This window comes from Cyanistes caeruleus, chromosome 23 (genome assembly GCF_971803275.1).
Source record: "Cyanistes caeruleus chromosome 23, bCyaCae1.hap1.1, whole genome shotgun sequence".
In the NCBI taxonomy this organism is placed as follows: domain Eukaryota; kingdom Metazoa; phylum Chordata; class Aves; order Passeriformes; family Paridae; genus Cyanistes; species Cyanistes caeruleus.
The window spans coordinates 834,810-858,961 of record NC_141723.1 but is presented as its reverse complement, the minus strand read 5'-3'; the positions used below and the strand labels follow the sequence as shown (position 1 = coordinate 858,961).

The following is a 24,152-nucleotide window of genomic DNA, read 5'->3' as shown; positions in this document are numbered from 1 at the left end:
AATGTTCCATTTCTGGAGGCTGACAGGGAGCTGACCAACTCCCCGAAGTCCTCAGCCAGCACATTCCAAGCTCTGCAGACCCAGGGGTACTGGCATCCCAACCTTGCTGTGGGAATTTGGGGAGCAGCATCCTTCTTCATGAGAAGGATAAGGGGAGCAGGCGGGCCTGGCATGGGGGTGGAAGGAGATGAGCTTTAAGGTTCTTCCAGCCCAAACCATCCTGGGATTCTGGGCTGCTTCCACAGCAGTGTCTGTGGAGCTGCAGGCACAGCACAGAGGGATGTGATCTGGGCTTCCAGAACCTTCCCAAGGGATGTGTTGGCTCTGTGGGCCCTGCCACAGTGAGGAGGTTGGCTCCCTGCTGCACCAGGAGCACTTCCAGAGCACAGGGGAGCTTCATCTGAACAGGAACCTTGGACACTGCTGCAAAACCAACACTGTGAGGACTTGGGGTCGTTCCAAGGTGGTCTGTGGTAGAATCATGGAATCAGTGAGGTTGGAAAAGCCCTCTGAGGAATCCAAGCATTAACCCAGCACCACTGTGCTGTTGGGTCTTAACAGCTGGGGAAACTGATGCACAAAGCAGGGAGCAGAGTCTGGTCTGACATTCCAGAGCAGAGTTCCCTATGGAATATGGGTCTCTTCAGACCCAGCCTCGCCATTCCTGATCCCCCAGCTCTGCTTTGGGCACAGCAGCAGCAGCTGTTTACAGCCCCCAGCCCTCCACTCACACATCACCTCCAAATTCACCGCCGAGAATTCCCAACACTTCTGGGAAGGGGCTAAAATACCCTGCTAGCACGGGCCGTGCCAAAACCGAGCCACTAAATGCATTGAACTTTGTGTAATAAAACACGGAACAGTCCCAATAAATTCTTGCTTTGCTTTTCAAGGTTGCGGCGGTGGCCCTGCTGATCCGCAGGTGAGCGGTGCCATCCTGTGGCAGCGGCACAGAAAACACCGCAGGGATCGCTGCATCCCTGCATCCCCGATGCTCCCCAGCATCCCCACCTGGCTCCGTGCTGGGCTGTCACAGCGGGTTAACGTGCTGATTTTGCACAGCTGCTTGGGATGTGGTTGCCCAGGAGAGAGAGAGCTTAATGTTTTCTGTGCTTAAATTTGGTCAGCAGCATAAAAAAAAGGAGACAGCAAGTGAGTCTGTCTCATCTCCAGCCTCCCCTCGCTCATCCACCTCCCTGAGCAGGCAGAGTTTATGTGCAGCAGTGAGTTTGCTCAAGTGCAAGTGTCCCCAGGCAGATGCTTCCACCACAGGAATGTGCCTGAGCTTGGCCTCAGGAATTATCTTTTTGTGTGTATTCGAGCAGCCACGGAGAGAGCTTCAGCCTTCCTCATTCTTGTTCTTGATGCTGTCACAGGGTTAAATGTGATTTAGGGCCCGTTCTGGTGATGTCAGAGGTTCCCTGATCTGCAGCAGGAGAATTCACCAGAGGATTTAGGAACTTGCACAATTTCCCTCTCTGCTTCCCTTTCTGTGCTCACATTCCTGGCCTGGTGCTGTGTTTTCTCCCTGCTCTCCTGTGGGGAGTAGGAGCTGGGCCAGCCCCACAACCGTGGATCAAGGCAGGGGTGACTTTAGGGGGGATAAAATGAAGTGGAAATCCTGGCTGTTCCCAGTGGAATTCCCAAGGGTATGACCACCTCAGTTTGTCCGGGGACAGGGAAGAGGCTGGGACACCTCTGCTGCCACCGCCTGTGGCTTTGCTCACTGCAGACTCATTTGTGGGTGAGCAGCAGAGTTTCCAGGGAATTGTGCACAGCCAGGAGCTATCCAGGCATTCTCTAGCAGCCTGTGAGCTGTGGTCTGCCACAATCCAGCACTGCAAGTCAGTAGAAGCATCTGAACAATGTGGCAGGGGTTTTTGTTATTATTATTATTATTGTTGTTGTTATTATTTATGGGTGTCTTTTCACCAGTTCCTCCCAGAGAATGTGTGCAGACAGACAGCAAACCAGCACATGTCAGTTTACCAAACGCAGTTATTTTAATTCATGGCCCTTTCTCCAGCAGTCAGCAGGATGTCTTATTCATTTGCCAGCAGGAGGGTAAATCTATTTCAAAATGATTGAAATATTATGCACAGCTTGAACGAATGTTTAAAATAAATACAGTAGAAGAAACATGTTGTTTGTGAAACGAGAAGATAAATTATGTTTAGTGCAGACACATTATTCCCAAGCCTGGCTGCTTGGCTTTCCCAGCGAAATCCTTTAGGCCTTAATCCAGTAGGAATGTTCTGATTTACTCTCCTGAAGGGGCAGGACTTTCTCCTCAGACCTTTGCAGGGAATGGGCCAGGCTGTGGGCTCCACGGTGTGTCCCAGGCTGTGGCAAGGCCTAAAGGGGGGACAGGCACCCCACAAGGCTTGAGCAGAGCTGGAGAAGCAAGGCCCTGGCAGGGTAAAGAGCCCGGCCTTTGTCTTCCAGTATCGGCACTGTGGTTCCCTCCAGCCACTTCTGCTCAGTAAGATTAAATTTATTTTCATCCTCTTAACTGAACTTTCTTTTAATGGCAGCAGGGGTGACAGCCCCCAAAATAGCTTTCCTCTGGAGTGTGTCCCGAGTGGCCTGTCCCCGATAACCTCCTTCCCGGCCGGGCCTTTATCTGCCGGGTGACAAGCAGCTCTCCCTGGACAGCCAGAGGAAATTCCACTCGTTGTTGTGCTGCTGCTGGGCTCTGCCTCGGCTCTATCTCCCTCTGCTGCAGGACTGCCAGGGCTTCCTGGGGTGACAACCAGCGGGAGGCTCACTCCGGGATTCCCAGTATGATCCTGCTCTAAGGGAGCCTGATAGCTCAGCCATGGCCCTGTCAGCTTTGGATCCATCTCCTCGAATTTCCTCTGGTCCCGGATCCCTTCCAGTAACACCAAAATATGCAAAAGAACCCATCACCCCTCCCCTGGTGCAGCTTCCTTGCATTGCAGGTTCTGAGGCAGGTGTGACTGTCAGGAGAGGGAACATCAGGCAGCCACCCCTGCAGGGGGATCACATATCTTCTCTTTGAGCTGTGGTAGCACTTCATACTTTTAGAAATGGAACAACACATCCTCATGCTCATGCTGCAGAGACAGGGCAAAAGGTTCCATTGCTGGGTCGGGAAGAACATTGAGGTTTAGGATTTTGAGGAGGCTTTCCAGGGCAGTACCTGGAAGTGCATTGTTTAGGGACCCTCTAAGCTTTGGAGGGTGTGCACCACCTCTTAGGCACTGCAGAGCATTTGATTTATTTTTCCCACTAGCACTAACATCCCAAACCAGTAATTAAAGTAGGAATCTTCCCTGACTCCCCATTGCACAGCTGGGCTTGATCTTTCAACTGGATTTCCCTTGGACTTGCTATTTTTGTCCAGTGGGGACACTTTTTCTGCTTCTATTAAACATGCATCTCTTCTCCCAGGGTAAAAGATGTAGCTTGTAAGCCTTGAGCACTGACAGGTTCACTTTTTGGGGACATTATATGCAGGGAACTGTACAGAAAGCCTTGGAAGGAAATGCAGCAGCAGCTCTGGAAAGATGGGTTTCTGTACATGGCCACTGATTCTTTGATGTTTGTTTTGGAGGATCAAAACTGTCCTTCCAAGCTGATTATATGAGGGGAGCTAAGGTGCTGTGGTGATTTGGATTGTATTTTTTATATTGTTTGCAAAGTTGCAATCCAGCACAATTAAAATATCAGGCAGTATCTGTGAGTTACCTCAAAGGTCTCACTCCTCATTCTCTAGTCACAGGTCTGGCTCTGGTGCAGCCACTTCTGATGTGTTATGTGAGCAGAACTTTGTGTGCTGGCTGACCCTTCCATCTAGAGGTGGAGAAGGGTGCACTGAGGAAAGATTGACACAGCTGAGAATTGTCTTTTAAAGTGCTTTAGTGACATAATTGTTCATAACTTTGCTCTCTGTACAATGTCAGTGTTTATGTCCCATGTTACAGATGGCAAATTGGAGATACAGAGTAAAGTGATTTGTTCTGACCCAAGAAAGGAGCTCCCAGTACACTGGGACCGGGACCTGAGCACTCTTGGTTCCCAGAGTTTGACTTCCATACTCACATTGTGTTCATTTGCAGCACAACTTTCTCTTGTCGTCATCTGAATTGCTGAATTCTCCCCTTCTTTTAAAACCACTTAGTTCAGCAGCTTTTAACACTATTTCCATTTTACCACAGCATTGAAAATTGATGAGCTGAGTTACATCCCTGGGAAGAGTTCCCAAAAACTCTTTGGCCTGCCAATAGAACTCTCAGTAACAGAATGAATTGGGGGGGGAAAAAAAAAACAGAAACCTGACTGTGAGGAAGTAGAAATTCACTAAAAAGAATTGAATTTTCTTGTTGCATTTATGTAAAAATTCAGCCACAGAAAATGTTCAGCACTACTCAGCTCTCACCAAGCAGGACTTTTTTCCTGTAGGGATGCATGTTTGGCTGTGGGGAGATGAACAGTTTGGAACCAAATCTGAAGCCAAATGTTGATAGAAGGCTCCTGGACTGTGTTTTTGTTCGAACAACACCTTTGTGCTTTAAAGGGGAAGATAATCTCTGTTTGCATTGGTGATTTTTTTGAAGGATACATCCAGAGCTGGGAATTTCCTCTCTTCTCCCAGTGGAGTGCTTTCTGCCAGGTGTGAAGGAATCAAGTGTTCTCCATCTCCCCAGCTTTCTGGAGAGTTGTCTTCAGATGTTTCCCTATTCCCCATCCAGACAGCTCTTGGAGCAGTGAGGAGCAGCTGAAGGCTGGGACAGTTGGGAATAAACTGCAAAATTTCTTTTGTCCCAGAGTGAGTTTCTGCTTCTCCTTGGTTTTTCAGTTTTCATTTCCATTGGGCTTTTTTTTCCTGAAAGGAATCAAAGGCTTTCAGAGAGGAGAAGTCACATTTTGGAGTTGGAGATGCAGCAGCTTGGCCCAAGCTCTGTCTTCTCTATTTCCTAATCTAGTCCCATCCCCTACTGCTCTGTCCTGCAACTGTACTAGCCCCAAAGAAAGAGGGAAGGAATTGTTTCAGAGCATTCAAAGGTGCTCAAGTTCCAGAGCCAGAGAGTCTGTTTTCATAGAGGACTTTGGCAACCAGAAATTTGTTTGAGGTCTTGGCTCCTAAGTCCCTTGGGTTTCTTTAGCTTTGCCTTCTGTCTCGCCTTTTCATGTTGTCCTTCCAGCAGCTGTGTATCTTTAACATCCTAAAATTTCTTTCCATCTTTTCAGGCTTTTTAACACCTTTGCATGGCCCTGAAAACTTCGGTGAGTTGGACATTCCAACATAGCAGCTTCATTAAATGTCCTATAAATATAAAAATATAAATTCTATGAAATATATATAGTGTAGTTAAATAGTGATCACTGGTATGCTGCTCCTCTTTGATTGGAGGCTTTTGAGAAAACAAATGTTGGGTTAGAGCAAACCCAAACCTGTGTTTCTGTTGTGTTTTACTGAGTTATTTATTAATCCTCTCAAGACTGAATTCTCTCTGAAAACTCAGTCTCATGAATACCTGGTACTACATTTTTGTGTCACTGGTTTCATTGACTTCAGACAAGACAAAGCCAGGATTGTCATAACCTTTCTTCTCTTTGGCTTTGGCTTCCTTCTCATTGTAGAGACAGAAGGCACAGTGGGGAGTCTCCACGGCCACTGTCTTGCTGAAGTTCTGGAAGTCCACTCTGTATTTCCCTTCTTTGGTCTTGGACACGATGGGAGCGAAGCGGTACCCCCAGAGCACCTCCTCGGGGATGTAGGACGTCCTCACCTGGCAGGTGGCACTGGTGGCCTCCACAGTGCCATCCAAAAACACCACCAGCTCAAAGTCCTGCTGCAGGAGGGTTTCTGCTGCCATGTGGAAGAAGGGGCTGTTCTTGTCTATGATGTGATAAATGGTGAGGGGTGAGATGAAGAAGAGATTCTCATTACCAGCATCCACTACGAATTCAATGTTGACCTGGTCGAGGATGATGGTCTCCCCCTCGGGGGTGATGGTGGTCTTCAACAGCTTCCCATAGATGTGGCTCCCGATCAGCAGGCTCTTGCGGAGGTTGGCCACGCGGATCAGGAGGCACAGCTTCCCTCCACGCTTGCTGATGACAGCGTTCTTGCTGAATGTGATGGTCTTGGCCCGGTTCTTGGACCTGGAGATCTTGGCCAGGATGGCCCCACACATGAAGGAGTTAATGATGACACCCAGGATGGACTGGAAGATGAGCAGGAAGATGGCAGTGGCACACTGCTCTGTGACACACCTGAAGCCATACCCAATGGTCACCTGGGTTTCCAGGGAGAAGAGGAAGGCTGAGGTGAGGCCGTTGATGTTCTCCACGCAGGGGGTGTGGTTGATGGAGGGGTTGAACTCAGGCAGGTCTTTGTGGATGTAGGCCACGACGTACCAGAGCAGCCCAAACAGGAACCAGCTTCCCAGGAAAGCTGAGATGAAGATGGTCATCTTGTACCTCCACCTGAGGTCCAGGATGGTTGTCCATATGTCAATCAGGAAGACAAACCTGGATTGTTCCACGTTGCCAAATTCGATGTTGCATCTCCCATCCTTGGAGACGAGCCTGGCCCGGCGCCGGCTGCGCTCCCGGAGGTGGCTGGTGAAGCGTTCCCGGAGGTAGCTGAACATCCCCACTGCTGACAGGGCTCTGCAGGGAAAGAAACAAGGGCCAGTGTGGTTCAATCTCTACCTGTGGGCCAGGGGGAAAGTCTGACACAAGCTCAAGACACTTGATTAGGACAAAGTTATACCATTTGCATATTTTCCCATATTTGGAGGGGAAGAGTTCCAGTAAGCTGGTGAGGAAACATAGAGCTCCTTGCCTAAGGAGCATTCCAGTAAAAAACAATCATTTAGGCTTGCTCAATAAACTCTGAGTCAGTCAAGTGTTAATATTATCCTGTGCTCAGCTGTGTAAGTAAAGCCTGGAGCAGCAATAACTCCATTGTGTGCGTGTGTGTGTGTAAAACTGCTGGGTTTAGAGACCTTTCAGCCTTTTAGGAGATGAATCCTGGTCTGTTGGTGCAGTTTTGTGTGTATCTCAACCTTAGGAGACCCTGGATGAAATGTGGATAGGAAATTTAGGGACAAAGGGGAGCAGATGCAGAAGGCATAATTAAGCCAGATACACAGTTATTTTCAGCGTGGTTAGAGATGTGGTTTGGAGGTGTGAAATTCAGATGCTAGAATCACACAAGCATCTCAAATAGGATTATTAAGTGAGAACAAAAGAAAAGCTCAAACTCCAGCAGGAGAATTTGGGTGTTTGCTCACCACAAAGGTGATGCTAAGACTAAGAGTGGATTTCTGAACCTGATCCTTTAAAGGAAAGTGTAGCTCTCTGTTCCTCTTATTTAGTCCTTTATGACTGACCATGTTAACAAGAGGCCCAGGGAGTAAGAGTCATTGATGGAGAAAATGCTACAGATGTATTCAGACTGGAATTTGGATCAACCTACATCTGAAAAGTTCCCAGTCTTAGAGTTACTCAGACACACAGGTGTGGGGAAAGGCTGATGCACTGCGGAGTCAGACACTGCCTGGGATATTCATGGACCATCCTAGGGCCTGATTTTGACCCAAAACTTAGGAGTGTTCTTAGAAATAATTGATTCCTTAGTTTAGCACCCTTGAAGCATAAAATGTGTTTGCTTGCTGAGAGGATGTTAGAATAGTGCACAATGAGCCCTCCCTGGACCCATGTGTGCCTTTTTATTCAATTTTTGTTGAACAAAATCCTTCTCAAGTGGCTGAATGAGCCGTGTGCTGTGATCATGTGTCCTGGGGCAAAATGCTGCAGCTTCCAAACAAAGTAAGAACTTGAGGGGAAAATATTCCCAGTGCTGACTCACACAGGTGGGTATTCTGAGCCTGCAGGGGCTCTGAGGAGGAGGATCCCCAGCCACACAGAGTGAGAGCTTGGGGTTTCTGCAGATGACGTGGGGATGCTTTCTTTGGGAAAACCTGTGAGTGCACTGAAATCAGGAGATGTTGAGGGTTTTGTGTTTCTATTGTTACTTTACCTTCCCTTCACAATAGGAAAGGGCAGTAAAACAAGCTTAGAAATTACTTTTTTAGAGCAAGCTAAACATGCTGCATCCTTATCTCAAACCCTGCCTCCTATCACCAGCCCACCCAGTCTTCCTTCTGGTCAGCAGCAAAATGCTTGGGCTCAAATTGGTGGCAAGTAGACTGCCCAAATTTTGCTTGATTTTATGTGCTTAAGTATTTGTGGCAAGAGCTGTTGACCTCTCCTAAACTCCAATTCCATATATCCAAAAAGAGGATAATCCCAAGTGAGCCGCTAGACACTGGTGGGAGTCTATTGTGAAATTTGTCTCATTTAACTGTAGCCATTTAAACCCTGGAGAAGTGTGTGTGCCACTTGTACAGCTGACACAGGAGATGACCAAGTGCCCCCTCTGAGGGTCCCCTTGCCACCACAACACCTTTATGAAGTCAAGAACTGCTGCTTGGCAATGTCCCTTTACCCTGTAATATTAACTTAGAGAAGCTGCCTGATGTCTCAGCTGGCTAAACCATTGGACCCAGTTCCAGGCACCAGAAAACACCTTCACATGTGTCAATCAATAGTAGAGAAAATATTAAATGATCAAGGACAGAGTCTAAGGACAAATTAATTGCATTTTGTAAAGCCAGAAGTAATTCTATTATTTAATGTCCTTGTTAGTATCAGCAGCCCTAAGAATGAATTTATTTCTATGTCTCTTACAGCTGCCTTCTCTCTGCACTTGGACTGAATCACCTTCCTCCCCTGCTCAATAAAAGAAAGAAATGAAGGTCACTTTGTACTGTACCTTTTCACCCTTCTGCTGCTGAATTTCTTGGTTGCAAATGGAGCTGACAGAGGTTAAACTTTAAGCCAGTATTCGAGGAAAGAGGAATGAGGTCACACTTTCCTGAACAATTCTCAAGTTTTATTTTCCTGATATTCCTTTTATTTCACTTCTAATATGTCCATAATATGTAGTTTGAGCAGAAATAAAATATTCCTGTGTAACACATTATTCCAATAATTTTTCCATGGTTTAGACTTACTGTTCAAAAGCACCCAGCTTCAGCTGGCTCTGTGTTCATTTTGTCCCTTTCTGCAGGAATGTGAGCACTGGCTTTACCAGAATGGCAGAGGCAAATTTTGGGATGCCTCACCTTGTACACTGTGAGCTGCACATGCACTCCTTAGGCACAGAGGGGCTCCTAACCTCAGGGATTGGTGTGAAGGGGAGAAGTCTGCAGGAATTCTGGTTTCTAATCTGCCCATGTCCTCACAGCACGGGTCATGATAAATTATTGTCACAGTTCTGATCCAGCCTCCACTAGAAACCTCCTGGAATTTGAGTGAGGATCTGGACATGTAACTGAACAGGTAACAGCCACAGAAGAGCTGAGAACAAGATGCTCAGCCTGGATCCTTGAAAACAGGTCCCCAGCTCCACCATTCTTCTCCTGCCTCTTTAAATCATCCATGGCCCCTTCTGAGGCTCCTTTACAAGCCCTGTCTAAGCTACCCCCGAGCAGAGCAAAGAGGCAGAAGAATTACATTTCTCTTCAGGAAGGATGACAAAGGAATTCTACTTTTAACAAATCCCTTGCCCCCACACACAGCTGAAATGTGTTGATTTGCTTCAGCAGGAGGAAAATTCCCTCCTGGATAAGCATGCTGCGAGTATATCACTGACTGTCTGGAGGAGATTATATAAAACAAGTTATATAATACAGCAATTAAAGGCCTTTTAATTCAAATCAGCAAAGGTGCCTGACTACATCCTAGCTAATGTTTACCAGGATATGTTTTCTGTTGGGCCCAAATAAACAGGGCACTGCTGTCTGTCTGGAGTATGGAATTCTGTGTTGTGGGACTTGGGGAAGGTGCTGCTGTCCCCAGGCACAAAAGTGTTTATAGAGGGTGCACTGCTCCAGTTCCTGCACAGGAGGACATTCACCAATAAAAACTCCATGAATAAACATCACCTGTCAAGGTTAGCTGTGAAAACAAGGAGGTCCCACTTCCCTGGCCCAGTCTCATACTTTCCAGTGGTCACCAGAGGAAGCAGAAACTTTCATGTTTCCATTCTCTGCTTTCCAATCACTCCAGCAGTGCCTCCATCCCAAATATCTGAGAGCTGTTACCTGTATTTCTGCCTGTTCTCTGCAGCCCTGCAAGTGGATGACATCAATCCTTGCAGTTCCTGAGCAGCTGGAGTTCCTCTGCTCCCTCAGGAATGTTATTGAGTGCTTCTCTTTGCATTTACTTCCTTTCAACTGGTCTGTTTCGAGAAAAATTTTTGGATGTGGAGGGTAATGACATTCAATTGCTCCTTGGGTAAGTTTTAGTCCAGGGAACTGGCTTTAATCCCAGCCACGTGCAGCCCTTGAGGAGATCAGATGGGGAAGGAAGGGAAAGGTGTTGAGTGTTTGACATTCAACCTGACAAGAACAAGGTTCCATCTCCTGCTCTTTCCGTGATGTTGTGGTGTCTGTGGCTCCACACTCATTCCCTCCCTGGCAGCAGTGGGTGTGGGAGCCAAGATGGCACAATGGGATCATTAGGGGGAGACAGAGCAGCTCCCTGAGCCCACAGCCTGCCGTAGAAATACATCTTTGTTAGGGATTCAGAGGAAGTTCTAAGTAGCTTAAGTAGAAGAAAGGGGATACAGAGTAAAAGGATTATATTTTTTTTCAGTCCTGTTCAGCTCTTTGCAAAACTCAGATCTTCTTTCAGTCCTTTCTATGTTTTTCTTTTTGTTGAACTTTCTCTGAACAAAGTATGTGAGATATCCAATCCCTAATACTTTATCAAATCCATTTTTATTAGAATTGCAAACTCTAACACTTACTCTCATGGTGTATTATCTGCTGGCTGCTTCACCACCAAGCCCTTTGGAGAGGAGAGCTCATTTGCCCTTTGCCAGCTGCCCTGAGCAGAGCAGGAATGAGCCTGGATAGGATGGAGAGCAGGAATGAACCTGCTGGGATGGATGGAGAGTAGGAATGGGCCTGTTGGGATGGGATGCCCCAGGAATGGGCCTGTGGGAAGGGGATAGCAGCTTCCCCATTCTGTCTTGTTGTTTGTATCAAAATCAGAATCAAGGACTGTCACAGAGAGCTGAATCAATTAGGAGTGGAAGAAAATCTAAGGTCCCTAAAGCAGCCAGCTGGCCTTGGGGTCTGTCTGTACAGAACCTGATTTGAACCATCCTCTGAGCATCCTCCTGAGGGACACATCTGCCAAGGGACCAGACCTGCTGGCACTGGCAGGGTTCCTTCTTGGCCCTGGCAATGCCACCATGGAATATTTATCCCTGGCAGCAGCTTGGAGTGCTGAGCACTGTGGCTGTGCCTCCAGAGTGACGCCTGAAATGCCAGTTCCATGTGGGAAATGTGATCCTTCCATCCGGCTCAGTGCTAAGCTGGAGTCTTGTCACAGCTCCAGTCCAAGTGACTGCATTTGCCTAAAGCCCAAGTGGAATTTCAAGTGGATACCCCAAAGGATTTTATGCCTTACCTTACCCTCTCTCCTGCTAAACAAAATTACTGTGAGGTGCTCGAGAGAGGCAGAGGGACACCTGCCTGGGGGCTGGGCACCCACTGGGCATATCCACTGAGAAAATGGCATATCCTTGGAAGAGGTGACTCCCACCCCAGGTTTCTGTGGTAGCACACAGCTCTGTGTGAGCAGCCAGTGAAAAAATCCCTGAGGTGCCAAATTTTCCCCTTCGATGGGAGAAGGGGAGAGGTCTCATCCTGCTGTCTCAGACCTGCATGGAGCAGGACTGGCCCAGCCCAGCCCAGCAGGGCCATAACCAGGACATGCACTGTCCCCTCCTTTCCCCTCCTCATGTCCTGGCTTTTAGGAACAGACCCATAGCAGCTCTGACATTTGTGGGATGTAGGGACTCTACAGGAACAGTTGGTTGTTCAAGGGACTCAGTCACCTCAGAAGTGCTGCCCTGCCAGGGGGTTCTGCCCTTCTGCCTCACATGAGATCTTCTCACTGTGCTTTGTACCTGTTTCTTAGGGTTTGGCACCTGATGTGCTGCTGCTGCTGCTGAGCAGCCCCAGAGTGACTTGGAGATACCTTTCATTAATATTTCTGTGATAACAAACAGTCACTAATTCCACTCAGGAATGTTGTGCCCTGTACACATGGTTTGAAAGGAGGGGCACAAAAGCTGAGGGGAAGAAATAATTCCCCCATGGGAATGCAGGCCAATGAATAAATGAAAGAACAGGCACTGCAGCACTAAGGACTCAAGCAAATCTTGTTTTCTGAAAGCTTAGTGGTGTTTGGGATCCTCAAAGGTTAAAATATTTACCTCAGACATATAAATAAAGGATTTACAGCAATAAAGATATTGTTAGCAATTAATAATACTGTGGAGCTGCACAGAAATTAACCCAGGGCTGCATTTTCTGGGGGAGAGTTAAAAGCCTCAGCTGACTGAGAGCTAAGGACACATCCCATCTGCAAACACTGGGAAGGGTTTGGTAGAGGAACAGAAGCAGCATTTCCTCCTGTCCTGGTCCCTCCAGGAATGTGGCACTTGGAAACACCTCTGGCTGCACAAAGCCATCTGCCAGCATTCAGCAACAATCACTTCACAGGCACCAGAGAAAACATCATTATTGGATATTTTTACAGTGCCAGGTTAATTCCATGGCTGGACTGAACCTCCCACTGCACCTTCTGCTGGGACAGAGAATTCCCAGGTACCAGCTTAGGGTGCAGCCATGCTGGGATGTTGCCTCTGGACACAGAGAACTGAGAGCTGAGCTGTCTTTCCTACAGGATTTCTCAACAGAACTAATTTCTATTTTCAGACAAATAGGTTTCCACTGAAAATATTCAGGTTTTAGTAGGAGATTGCTGTCTAGGAGAAATGATTTCTCAAGCAAATGATATCTTTTGGGATTTTTAATTTGGTAAAAAAATTCCCTATAAATAATTCTCATTGTAGGAGAGTTGTGTGTGACATGTTGAGGTTGCATGAGAAAAAAACAATAGGGATTCAACTCACCCTCAGTGTTATACTAGATTTGTGTTCTACTTTAGGAGAATTGATTTTGACAGGCTGAGAAGCCTTGAACATAAAGCCTTTTGCTTTTAGTTGAAATTTTTAATGGAGAAAGGCAGGTTTTGTGTGGCTACTTCTGCTCTGTGTTGCCAGACAAAGGCACTGCCCTGTGAATGTGTGAGAAGGGCAGATGGAAATGGGTTCTCACCTGGACCTGTGGGATTGATCTGAATGCAGTGAACCCTCAGCAGCAATGGCTGGAAGGCAAATACTGCATAAACACCCCCAAAAAGTCACAGGGAAAATGGGCAGGGTCATGTGAGCCAATTCTGCACATTCCCCATTTTGGTGTTTGCTGAGGCATTTAAAGGGTTGAATCATTAACTCCCATTTTGTTTCTCCAGGCTGGCAATGTCAAGTGTCAGTCACCAGTTGCTGCAGGAGCTCAAAGGCAGCTGGTTCTGGGCTTGGGGACACAGCAGGGGACAGATTTTGGCAAGGCAAAGCCACCTGTGAGTGCTGACACGGCTAACCCTGCTCTGCTGTCAGGATACCTCAGCACCCTGCACTGCCGTGTCAGATAAAAGCTCTGCTCCTCTCTTTCCAAAGTGCCGGTGAATTTTAGCTGATATTGCTGAGGTTCTGCCCCAGACAGGCCCCAGCTCTGGAGGAGGGGGCAGAGAACTCTGGTGAGCTCGGTGGGTTGGGAAAGTGTTCTTCTTACTCAGGGCACAGGGGGAGCATTGCAGCTCTTCTGTCCAGGCTCTGAACAAGGACGAAAACAAGACAGCAAATGCTGTGTGACAGACAGAAAACCTCCCCAGAGTAATTCAGAGTAGTTCAGAGAGCAGCCAATTCCAGCTCTGGAGCAGAGACATGGTAAAGGGGTGCTCAGAACACAGCCAAGAGCCTGGCTGGCCCTGCCACAGCCTGACTGCATCCTTAGGGGCAGGGAATGGCAAATATACCCCTACCCTGTGTGGGACTGCAACAGGAAGAGCTGCTCTGTGTTTTTAGGATCCAGACTCCAAAAAACTGCTGATACCCCTGGTGTGAATGCCACCCTGGAGATCACAGCTCTGCTGCCATCTCTACCCTGCTTACGGCACCAGGGAAAACCCCAGTCAGCCAGGGAACATTTTCACGGAATGTGAAGAGCAGTGTCCTCACCTTAGGCTGTAATTCCAGCCTTGGTGCTTATCAAGGTGACTTTGGTTTCTAAACTGGCCAAATTCCCCCTGTGCTGTGCTGGTCTGGTGCCAATAACCCAAGCAGATCAGAGAGGCTGTCACACTGCTCTGGATAAGCCAGACTCAAACCCTGCTTTGCCAGGTTTCCATTGGGAATGCCAGCCCCTGAGCACTTCTCAGACAGCAGGATTGGAGAGGAAAGGCTTGGAGATGTACAGTAGGATGTGCTAGGTGGTAGCTGCACTCCCCAGCCTCCCTGAGATGGTTCATGTGAGGATTCACTGGCCTGGAAACAGCAGTTGTTGAGCTGGGGCCCTTACTCTGTGGGCTCAGATGTTTCCATCTCTCTCTAACTGCTGGTCCCTGTCTGCAAGGGAAATAAGAATCATTTCTCTCTATGTAACTGTGAGGCTATTTTAAGGCTGAGGCTGGGGTTTCACCAGGTGCTGTTTTACTGCCCAGCACCCTCTGCTGTGCCCTGTTAGAGTACTACAGTTGCTTCAGTAGTAACCACAGTGATCCCTGGGCACAGCTGTCAGGGATTCTGAGATCTTTCAGGAGCAGTGTTGTGCTATAAATAGAATTTATTGCTATTTGTTTCCCAAGAAGGCAGTTCTTTCACATTTTATCCCTTTCTTCAGGTAAACACAGAACGAAGTGAGGAAGGCTTTCTCTCAAGATCAAAGTGTTTGTGGAGCTCTTCCCTTGTATCATTTATATCACTGAACTGTGTGTGAAGCATTTTCCAGCTCTGCCTGTCTCACTTGCCAGGGATGAAAGGCTGCACTGCAGCCTGAGTTCTGAGTTAGCACCACCCATCCCCTTAATTAAATAACCATAGTCTCATAGTAAATCCCACAAATAAACAGTTTACAGAGGGCTTTTCTACTTTTAGTTCTTCTGTTACTGTTGTGTCTGTTCTGCCCTGCTGTTACTTGCATTTGGCTTTGTTTTGCAATCAAGTTGTCCTCGTTTCCTGAATTTCTGTACGTAGGATCAGATTCTTTTAGGAATATTAACAGACCCTGTGCTTCATGATCATATGCTAGGTTCTTCTTAGTGTGCCCAGCCTCTCATTCAGGAGTTTCCCAGCAGATGTGTCAAAAGGAACATCATTCCAGACTTGCTCTCCTTTAAAAGACATTTTGGACTTCAGCTTTCAAGCTCACTTTTTACCTCAGATGCATAAAGACCATCCCTGATATCTGCAGTCAGAGTCAGGTGGGCCACAGTGGCACCACAGGGAATGGGAGCATCTGGGGGGAAGAATGCAACCTCTTAATCCTCACTGTACATCCAGAAAGCAAAGAAACCTCTGGTGATCCCACAGAATTGCTCAAAAGAGAAAGATTAATTGCATTCCTGAATAGATGCACTTTTCCATTGGATAATACAGGTTTTCTGCCTTGTGAATTCCTTTAAGTGTCTACCCATGTGATGAGCTGAGCTGACACTGAAGCACATCAGGCACTACCTGTCGATTTTCCCTGCTCCCCTCTTGCCCCCTGGCCCTGCTCTCCTGAGCTGCAGCAGCTCCCTGGCAGCCTGGCAGCTGCTGGCTGATGCTCCACCTTGAGCCAGTCCAGGCTGCACAATCACAGATCAGACACCGGTGCCTGGGGAGATTTCTGTCCATCACAGGTGCTCCAGACTGGGACTGGTGGGTTTTTCCTGCCCTTGGCTCCTGAGGCCTGATTCCCATGATTTTCAACAACATCTAGTCCTATTCCAATCTCATCTCCACAATTTCCATCCCTCAGCTCTCCCTGACTGCCACCCCAAGGTGTGGATGACAGCCCGAATTCCAGAGATGCACAGCACAGCCTGCAGCCCCTGCCATGGCCTTTAGACTCAGCCCAAGACTTAGGCCCGACTTCAGAACTTCCCAGCTGAACTCAGAGCTGGTAAAGGCATTTTGTGCTCTTTTGTACAGGGTCTGATGAAGCAGATTTTGTCCATCTGGATTAGAGTCGGCTTGTGCCCAACGGATTGGTTAAAATGTCCCTGGGATTTATTACAATTTAATGCCATAGAAGCTAAACAAATTTCAAGAACAATTTTGAGGATCAGATCTCAGCAGGCAGCTATTTGCCTAATGTCCTACTTTTTTATATGTCTCCTGCAGAAAGAAAATAGCTTTTAGTTACATGGGAACCTGATTATTCCCTGAAATATTGGCACTGAAAATTGCCCCTTTTCAGGCCATTTCCTGCTGTCAGGGGCATGATCAGTGCCCTTGGAAGGTGCTGAGGAACACAGGCTGCAAATCTAAAGGCAGGAACACTCTGCTTTACCTGGGATAGGCAATATTTCACCAGCAGGGCTTTTTCTATCCCAATCCTCCAGTTACTTTTGTGCTCCTAATTATTTCTATGAGTGTAATTGACTTGCAAGACATTCTTGGCTTGCAGAGTGCACGGAGTGAATTATTGACCCGTCACATGGGTCATTGATGTGAGGAGACGTCAGAGCAAACCGGGTGCAAAGCACCTACTTTGCATTCCTAATAGCAAATGTAAGCCATTAATAACTGTGCTGCCTGCTGCACTCAGAGCCTGCACAGTTTGGGTTTGAGAAGCATATGGCTGAGTTCATCCTCAGTGTAATTTGAAATTCATTGGGCACGGACTTCATCTCCTTCTGCCACTTGAAAATCTCTCCTGTGCTGAGATGTGCTATGCTAATTCCAGAGTTTATGGCTGACTTGAGATGTTACATTTGAAAAATCAAATCCAATTAAATCAACTTATTACCAAGGTCAGAGACCAGCATTCAGTACATTCATTGCTTGCTATTTCACAGCAAGGAGTAAACTTAAGGAGCAGATTCGGTCTCATCCCAAAACCAAACTAATCTGTCCTAATCAAATGGCTTTTGGCTGCAGGACCTAGGAAGTGCAGTCAAGTGATAAAGCATTCCCCAGAGTCCAAATAGCTCAGCTGAATTCCTAACTTTCCACTTTTTTTTGTGCACTATGGGACAAATTTTCTCTTCTTTGTGCCAGTTTCCCCATCTGCTCATAAGATAGAAGAGGAATGAGGGGGTTGGGTGGATAAATTCAATGACTGCAAAGTTTTGAGACCTCTTGAGTGTGGAGCTGTGGACTGGTAATAGCATCAGCTTGCTGCAGTGAGAGTTGGAATGGAGCACAGATTTTAGGAGAGTGACAGTAAGAGATGCCCCATTGCTATATTGGCAGGCACCTGTTTATTATCTGTGAAGGGAAAAATGTCCTGCGTGAATAGTATCTCAATATTTTCAGCAAGGAGTGAAACAGAGGGAATATATGATGGCTTCTGGAGGGAGACAAATATAAAGCTGATTTGCAAATCCTTTTGCAAATTAAAGTCTTAAGTTTAGATTTATGATGAGCTCCCACACTGTGCAAGGCTTTGTATTTAAATTACACCATCACCAAGTGCCCAGCAACTCTTTCTGCCTCTTACTGTCCAGCACCTAATGCAGTTCCTGCAGGAGGTCCTTATGTTCCACACAGAGCCAGACAGAAAAGTGAGAGTGATGTTGACCTCTTGGACTTCCTTTATGTATATCCCACTGTCCAGGGGATAACATTCCATTTCCAGGGAATAACAGCTTAACCTGTCCAGGAATTTCATATCCTTCCCACTCATTTAGGAGCTTAAATCTTGATGGAACTTACTATGGTGGTGATTCATTCCACCAACCTGAGGGAACTTATTCAAGCGACTCCCATGCCTCAGAATTCCTCTCAGTTCTCAGAAACTGGCATTTCAAAGTGAATTGCTTCAAACTTCCCTGCTCATCAGCTACACAAGCAGTTCTAGGTACCAAGATTCCTATTTTAGGTTTCTGCTTCTGTTAAGTGCCTAAGTTGAACCTGGGACTAAATTACTTCCAAAACTGAAGTTCTGACCACAGCCATTAATAAGCTTTTAAAAATCTTGTATCAGTTGTGCCACTTCATGTAGGATTCAATTATGCAGCAAACCTTGGGATGTTATTTGAGCTTTTCAGAGTTCTACTAAAGTGGTGTAAAACCCATGAAGGATTTACTCTCACCTCACTTTACCCCTTCAAATGTTTGAAGAGCCCAGGCAGCTCATTTAAGAGAGGCACCAGAGCTGCAGTTTTTATTTGTGGGCTGAAGGAGCTGTTCTTCAGGGCGTCTCCTCTCACCCAGGGTGACAAGATTAGACACAGCCCCCAAATTTAAACAAAAAAGGGAAGTGAGATGAACTCCTCTCGATATTAACAAACATCCACACACAGGGTGGCCATTCAGGTCGCAGCAGCTCTGCCCTGTGATGCACATGACACTTGTATAACTGCCTGGTTTTCCCTTTGGGATTGGCATTCCAAGGGCTTTGAGCAGTACCTGGCTGCTTGTTACCCATTCTGGGTTCCTCTGGGCACAGTTCTCCCCCCAGCACAGAAAGTGGTTGGGAGAGTTTATTAAAGCCTGAGCCAAGTTAAATTCCCTTGCCTTTCTCATGGAATGCTGCAGAGGAAGCAGGTTCCCACATCCCAGCCCTGCTTTCCTCCTCACCAAAACCCAAGCTTTCAAACCACCACAGTGGTGAAAGCGAGAAGAGAACAGACCCTTACCTGAGTGAGGCTCAGCAGGGAGGGTGTGCCCTCATCAGCCCTGTGCTGCTTCCAGCTCCTGCTCTGGGGGCAGGACTCCTGAAGGTCTCTGGGGGCACCCAGAGCACTGGAACTGAGCTCTAAAGCTCCTTTTCTCTGTGGGCAGGCTGAGCTGCAGTCCAGGCAGGGTGTGTGGTGCTGGTGCAGCTTTGGGATTGTGTGCCCAGGGAACACACAGTGGGAACTCCTGGGGCAGCCTGGCTGGGAAGGGGAAGTTCCATTCCCATGTCAAATTACCCTCTTTCCTGCTGTAATCCAGATTTAGGGATGTGCCTTGGTCACAGGGGGCTGAGGTGAGCTGCTAAACCCAGAACAGCCCTCTGAAGCTCTGAACTCCTCTTGGGAAGTGCCTTTCCCACCACCACCCCTGCAAGAACCCCACAGCTCCCCAGGATGTGCTGCTCACCAGTGCTGGGGTGGGCCCACAGGACTTCTGCCAGAGAGGTGAATTCCCAGAGCTGCACTCTTACATTTCTCCTGTCAAGGACAAACAACAAATCTGGATGGAGCTGGAACCCAGCAAGAATCCCATGGCAAGGAAATGAGGCAGGAGGCCTCTTTCCCCCACCTGTCTCCCCACCTCCCACCACCATCTCCTTCACATCCCAACACAAATCCATCATTAAGGCTTGGTGCCCTTTGCCCTCATCCTTCCCCACACCACACATCACTTCCACTGAGCTTGGCTGTGTTTCTAAATCTCTACACTCTCTCCCTTCAATGTCTCCTTGCCAACCTCGGTTCTGTCTGGAATTAAGGACCTCCTCCAGGAGCTGTAGTAGATGCCAAGCAATAAAAGGCCCAAAGAGCCACTGGACAATTGATTTAGGTACTCAAGGAGCCCACCCCTAGTGTTCCATGCCCTCTGCATCCAGCTCCTCACTAATGTGCTCTGTGCTGCCTGGTCCAGCTCCCCCAGATGCTGCCAGGCAGAGCCTGGTGGGATCCAGCAGCCTCAGCTGTGATCAGGGATCCAGAGCCAAAGGCCTTGTCCCTGCCTCAGGATCACTGCCCTGTGCATGGAGAGCACCTGTAACTGTGAGAAGCTCTTACACTGCACCTCTGTGGGCTTTTGGGACAGTTTAACTCAAGAGTGGCAGCTCTCAGATAAGCACTTATGGGAAAAGGCTGTGGTATAGGAAATACGGACCAAGCACAAATGGCCACTCGTTCCTTCGTGATCATTCAAACCATTACCTGGTTATTTTTGTAATTCTATAAGGGAGATTTTCCCCCTCTTGTGCACTGAAGTTGCATGATGCAGAAAATTGGTTTGTTTAAGCAAGAGCTCTTATGGTGTCTTTCATCAAATGTTCTCCGAGAACATTACTAATAATTCATTAAAGCAGCACTGTCAGCTGGAACACTTTTAATTACCATTTTCTGACAAGTCAACCCTTAAGTGGTATGCCCTGATTTTTAAATTTATTACTAACACATATGCAGATTTTTCTCTTTCTCTGCTGATGTTTATAGGGTTTGAGAAAAGCAATTGACTGTGAGATTAAGGAAGTGAACCATGCACTACATGTTGTCATGCCCAAAATGGAAGAGAATTTAAGGGTGGTTACTTTTTTTAACTTTAGAAGTTTTGAGAACCTTGTTCCTGGAGCTCTGAGCATCTTCTGCAGCTGAGCTGGGGGAACTTCTGCTCTGAGCTGTTTGTTCTGGGGAACTGAAACACCTCCCAGTTCAGGTAGAGCTGTGGAAACCCTGAGCTGATGCTCATTAACTGTCCACTTACACACACTTAATTAGCCCTTCAGTTACACTGAAATTACTTAAGTCCCTCTGAAGCCCAGGTGGCTGCTGCTAACACAGGGTTAAACAGCAGTGCTGGCAGTTCCCACACAGATCTAACGTGCTTGGAGCTTGTACCAGCTTATCCCACCCCAGTTTTTCACAGAGCTGAGCTTTAAGGCCCTTCTAGCCCTGTGGCACTGTCAGAAATTCACTCAGCATTCCCAGAGGGGAGCAATGGCTGAATTGCCATCACTTGCACTCGGTGTCTGAGGTGACTCCAGTAGATGCAGAGATTTTCTTGGCAGTGTTCTCCTCAGTAGGTGCTTAGTGGGAGCAGAAATGGAACTGAGAACTGCAGAGAACTGGCAAAGGGCTGTCCAAGGAGAGGTGAGCCAGTGACAAGGCAGACTAGAATCCACACATGCTATTCCACAAAAAAAGGATTTTTTGGTTCCCTTGCTGTAATTCTGACATAGCAAATTCGCACAAGGAGACAAAAGGGACAATCTCTAGGGAAACATGGTGGAGAAACAGTAGAACAGAGCCCCTTACCTTGTGTCTTACCCAGTGCAGGTGCCTGCAGAAGGGAGATGGGAGAGGAGCTGCCTGTGTCCCCAGACCAGGGAACTTCCACAGAACTTGGGTCCAGCAGCTCCTGCATCAAAGGGAGAGAGCCCAAGGCCCTCCTTGGCTTTTATGTGTGGCTGTGGCAGCGCAGACTGGCTGCCAGCTCATCTGTATGCAATGGCTCATTAATGCTGGGCCTCGTCTGTACGGGGCATGTGGAAGGCAGGGGAATGGGCTGCAGGATGGATGGAAAGTCAGCTTAGAGCTTAGGGCTGCCAGAGTTAAAAAGTAATGCAGCGTTACCTGGAGGAGCTGACGTTACTGCTGCTGCCACCAGTCCTGAGACTCGTGTCCCACCTCACCAGCACAGGCACAGCACCAGTGCCTTGCCTACCTGTGAGCTTCAGGCCTTTCCTTTGCATGGGGAGATGGTTTGGACAAGAACCAGGTGCCTCTTGAAGCCCCCCATATGCTGCAGAACCCTTTGCAGCCTGATTTAATGGGGCTGTGCTCTGTGAGCTGGTTGTGTCCTTGCCCAAACTTCTGGTCTAACTTCCCCCCCAGATCTGAGCTGAGCCCCTGAGTCCATCTGAGCCCTTTGCAGAGGGGTACTGCAGGATTGACCCCACTGAGGCCTCAGGAGTGACCCCACTGAGGCCGCAGGAGTGACCCCACTGAGGCTGCAGGAGTGACCCCACTGAGGCCGCAGGAGTGACCCCACTGAGGCCTCAGGAGTGACCCCACTGAGGCCTCAGGAGTGACCCCACTGAGGCTGCAGGAGTGACCCCACTGAGGCTGCAGGAGTGACCCCACTGAGGCTGCAGGAGTGAGCCCACTGAGGCTGCAGGAGTGACCCCACTGAGGCCGCAGGAGTGACCCCACTGAGGCTGCAGGAGTGAGCCCACTGAGGCCTCAGGAGTGAGCCCACTGAGGCCTCAGGAGTGAGCCCACTGAGGCCTCAGGAGTGACCCCACTGAGGCTGCAGGAGTGACCCCACTGAGGCTGCAGGAGTGACCCCACTGAGGCCGCAGGAGTGACCCCACTGAGGCTGCAGGAGTGAGCCCACTGAGGCCTCAGGAGTGACCCCACTGAGGCCTCAGGAGTGACCCCACTGAGGCCTCAGGAGTGACCCCACTGAGGCCTCAGGAGTGAGCCCACTGAGGCCTCAGGAGTGACCCCACTGAGGCTGCAGGAGTGACCCCACTGAGGCTGCAGGAGTGAGCCCACTGAGGCTGCAGGAGTGACCCCACTGAGGCTGCAGGAGTGAGCCCACTGAGGCCTCAGGAGTGACCCCACTGAGGCCTCAGGAGTGACCCCACTGAGGCCTCAGGAGTGACCCCACTGAGGCCTCAGGAGTGAGCCCACTGAGGCCTCAGGAGTGACCCCACTGAGGCTGCAGGAGTGAGCCCACTGAGGCTGCTGTCTCTCTCTCTGCACTGCTGGCACCTTGGAGCTTAAAGACATGTCTGTCTTTTGTAGTTCTCAGTCCTCTGCATCCTGAGGGACCAAGTGACCAAGGCCTGGGATCATCCCACTCACCTGCAGACACTCAGAAAAGAGGTGTCTGATAAAGCCAGTGTTGGTTCCCCTCGTGTTCATCTCCTCCCTCCCAGACAGGTGTCCAAGGCTGCACTGCTTTGTAGAGGTGTCTGTCCCTCTCCATCAGCAGAGGATGGCTGGGGCAGGTTGTATCCCTGAGTTTGGAGGCCCTGATGAAAATAAATGAGTTCTTCCCTCAACAACCCCCAGCCTGGAAGCTGCTGTTCCCTTGGGCATAGAGCAACAAATACCCAGCGCCTCTGGCCACCATCAGGGACACTGGAGATGAGATCCTCCAAGGCTTGAGGAAGCTGGGAACAGGATTTGTATGTTCAAAGAAGTTCTTTAACACTTGGGCAGAGCCAGGTCTGCTCAGAGTTGAACCAGAGAAGCTTTGTGGCTCAGGGAGGCAGTGTTTGCCCTGCCGGGCTCTGAGGACAAAAGCACTGGAACAAGGAATTAACTCTGTTATTAGACACCCCTTTCTTTTAATAGCTCCATTATTAATAACAAATTTGATCCCACTCAGGCAGCCCTTTTCATCTGCTCAGCATGTCAATCCATCTGTTACACCTCCTGACGTTCCTGGCAGGCAGGTGTGTTACACCAACACCTTTGGGCTTTTACAGCACCAGAAACTGAGGATGGAATTGCTCCAGATCCTTTACCAGGAGATGATTGATGAAGTACACCCTGAAAGAACCTGGTTATTTTTATACCCTACCTATTCTACTCAGGATTCCCATCTTTTTCACCTATTGGCAGTTCATGATGGCACAAATTAATTTTCTTGCATCACTTAACACACTGCAGATTGTTTAACATAATTTTCCAAAGCATCTGGCTGGTTCTCCTGCACTGAAACTCAATGGGATTTTCCCCTCTAGCTTCAAAGAGCATAGCTGAGCCCTTAAAGGGATTTACTTCTGTTAAATATTATCCTCAAAACTGAGAAATTAAAAGCAAATGGGCTTTCTTCCTTTTTCCTCTAAGATATGTCAAAAGAATATTATAAAGAAGAATAGCCTTCCCCAGCTTTCAGAGACTCCCCAAGTGAATTTCAATTGCAGGTTTTTAGGAAAGAGTGTAATTAACAACTTTATTCAGTCTGAAGCCAGAAAATACATTCTATATTTAGCATGAAAAAAAGCAGAGCAGGAGGAGGGGAATAAATGACCTAGATTTTCACAAGTGACAAATGACTCCAAGGTGCTCGGAGCCCTCTTGGATGGCAGGGATTCCCACAAATTGCAGAAGGATTTCTCCTTCTTGTCTGTCATGATGGACATTCCAAACCACCCAAGGCACTCTCGGAAATCCAGGGGGTTGTGTTTGTGAAACTGTTTATTTTATTCACTTCAGCTAATATTCCCAAAATTGCATCCATAACCAAGCAATTAAATCCCATTTTCAGCAGAGACCTTGGCATGCTGGCAGGTCTCCTAATTTCCAACGTT

General features: G+C 48.0%; 2 protein-coding genes across 7 annotated transcripts in view; one reads left to right on the top strand and one right to left on the bottom strand.

Annotated features, from left to right (window-relative positions):
* Window positions 1-9,028, top strand: part of FLI1 (Fli-1 proto-oncogene, ETS transcription factor) — a 101,392-nt gene extending 92,364 nt beyond the window's left edge. For both annotated transcript variants that reach the window (XM_086861455.1, XM_086861456.1), the window contains one exon: window positions 8,730-9,028. In XM_086861455.1, the coding sequence (XP_086717581.1) occupies window positions 8,730-8,793 (64 nt within the window). In that variant the 3' untranslated portion in view covers window positions 8,794-9,028. The remainder of the gene's footprint in view (window positions 1-8,729) is intronic.
* Window positions 1,981-22,220, bottom strand: KCNJ1 (potassium inwardly rectifying channel subfamily J member 1). 5 transcript variants are annotated; one of them, XM_086861458.1, is made up of 6 exons: window positions 21,878-21,924; window positions 21,460-21,807; window positions 21,142-21,244; window positions 19,253-19,323; window positions 10,146-10,386; window positions 1,981-6,642 (listed from the first exon to the last, which is right to left on the bottom strand). In XM_086861458.1, exons 5-6 carry the CDS (start codon window positions 10,187-10,189, stop codon window positions 5,508-5,510), a joined length of 1,179 nt encoding a protein of 392 aa, XP_086717584.1. In that variant the 5' UTR covers window positions 10,190-10,386; window positions 19,253-19,323; window positions 21,142-21,244; window positions 21,460-21,807; window positions 21,878-21,924; the 3' UTR covers window positions 1,981-5,507. The 5 variants fall into 5 exon arrangements, with proteins under 5 accessions (XP_086717584.1, XP_086717587.1, XP_086717588.1 ...); XM_086861461.1 differs by lacking the exon at window positions 10,146-10,386 and adding an exon at window positions 22,154-22,220 and having other exon boundaries at window positions 21,460-22,014; XM_086861462.1 differs by lacking the exon at window positions 10,146-10,386.
* Window positions 22,221-24,152: the final 1,932 nt, after the last annotated feature.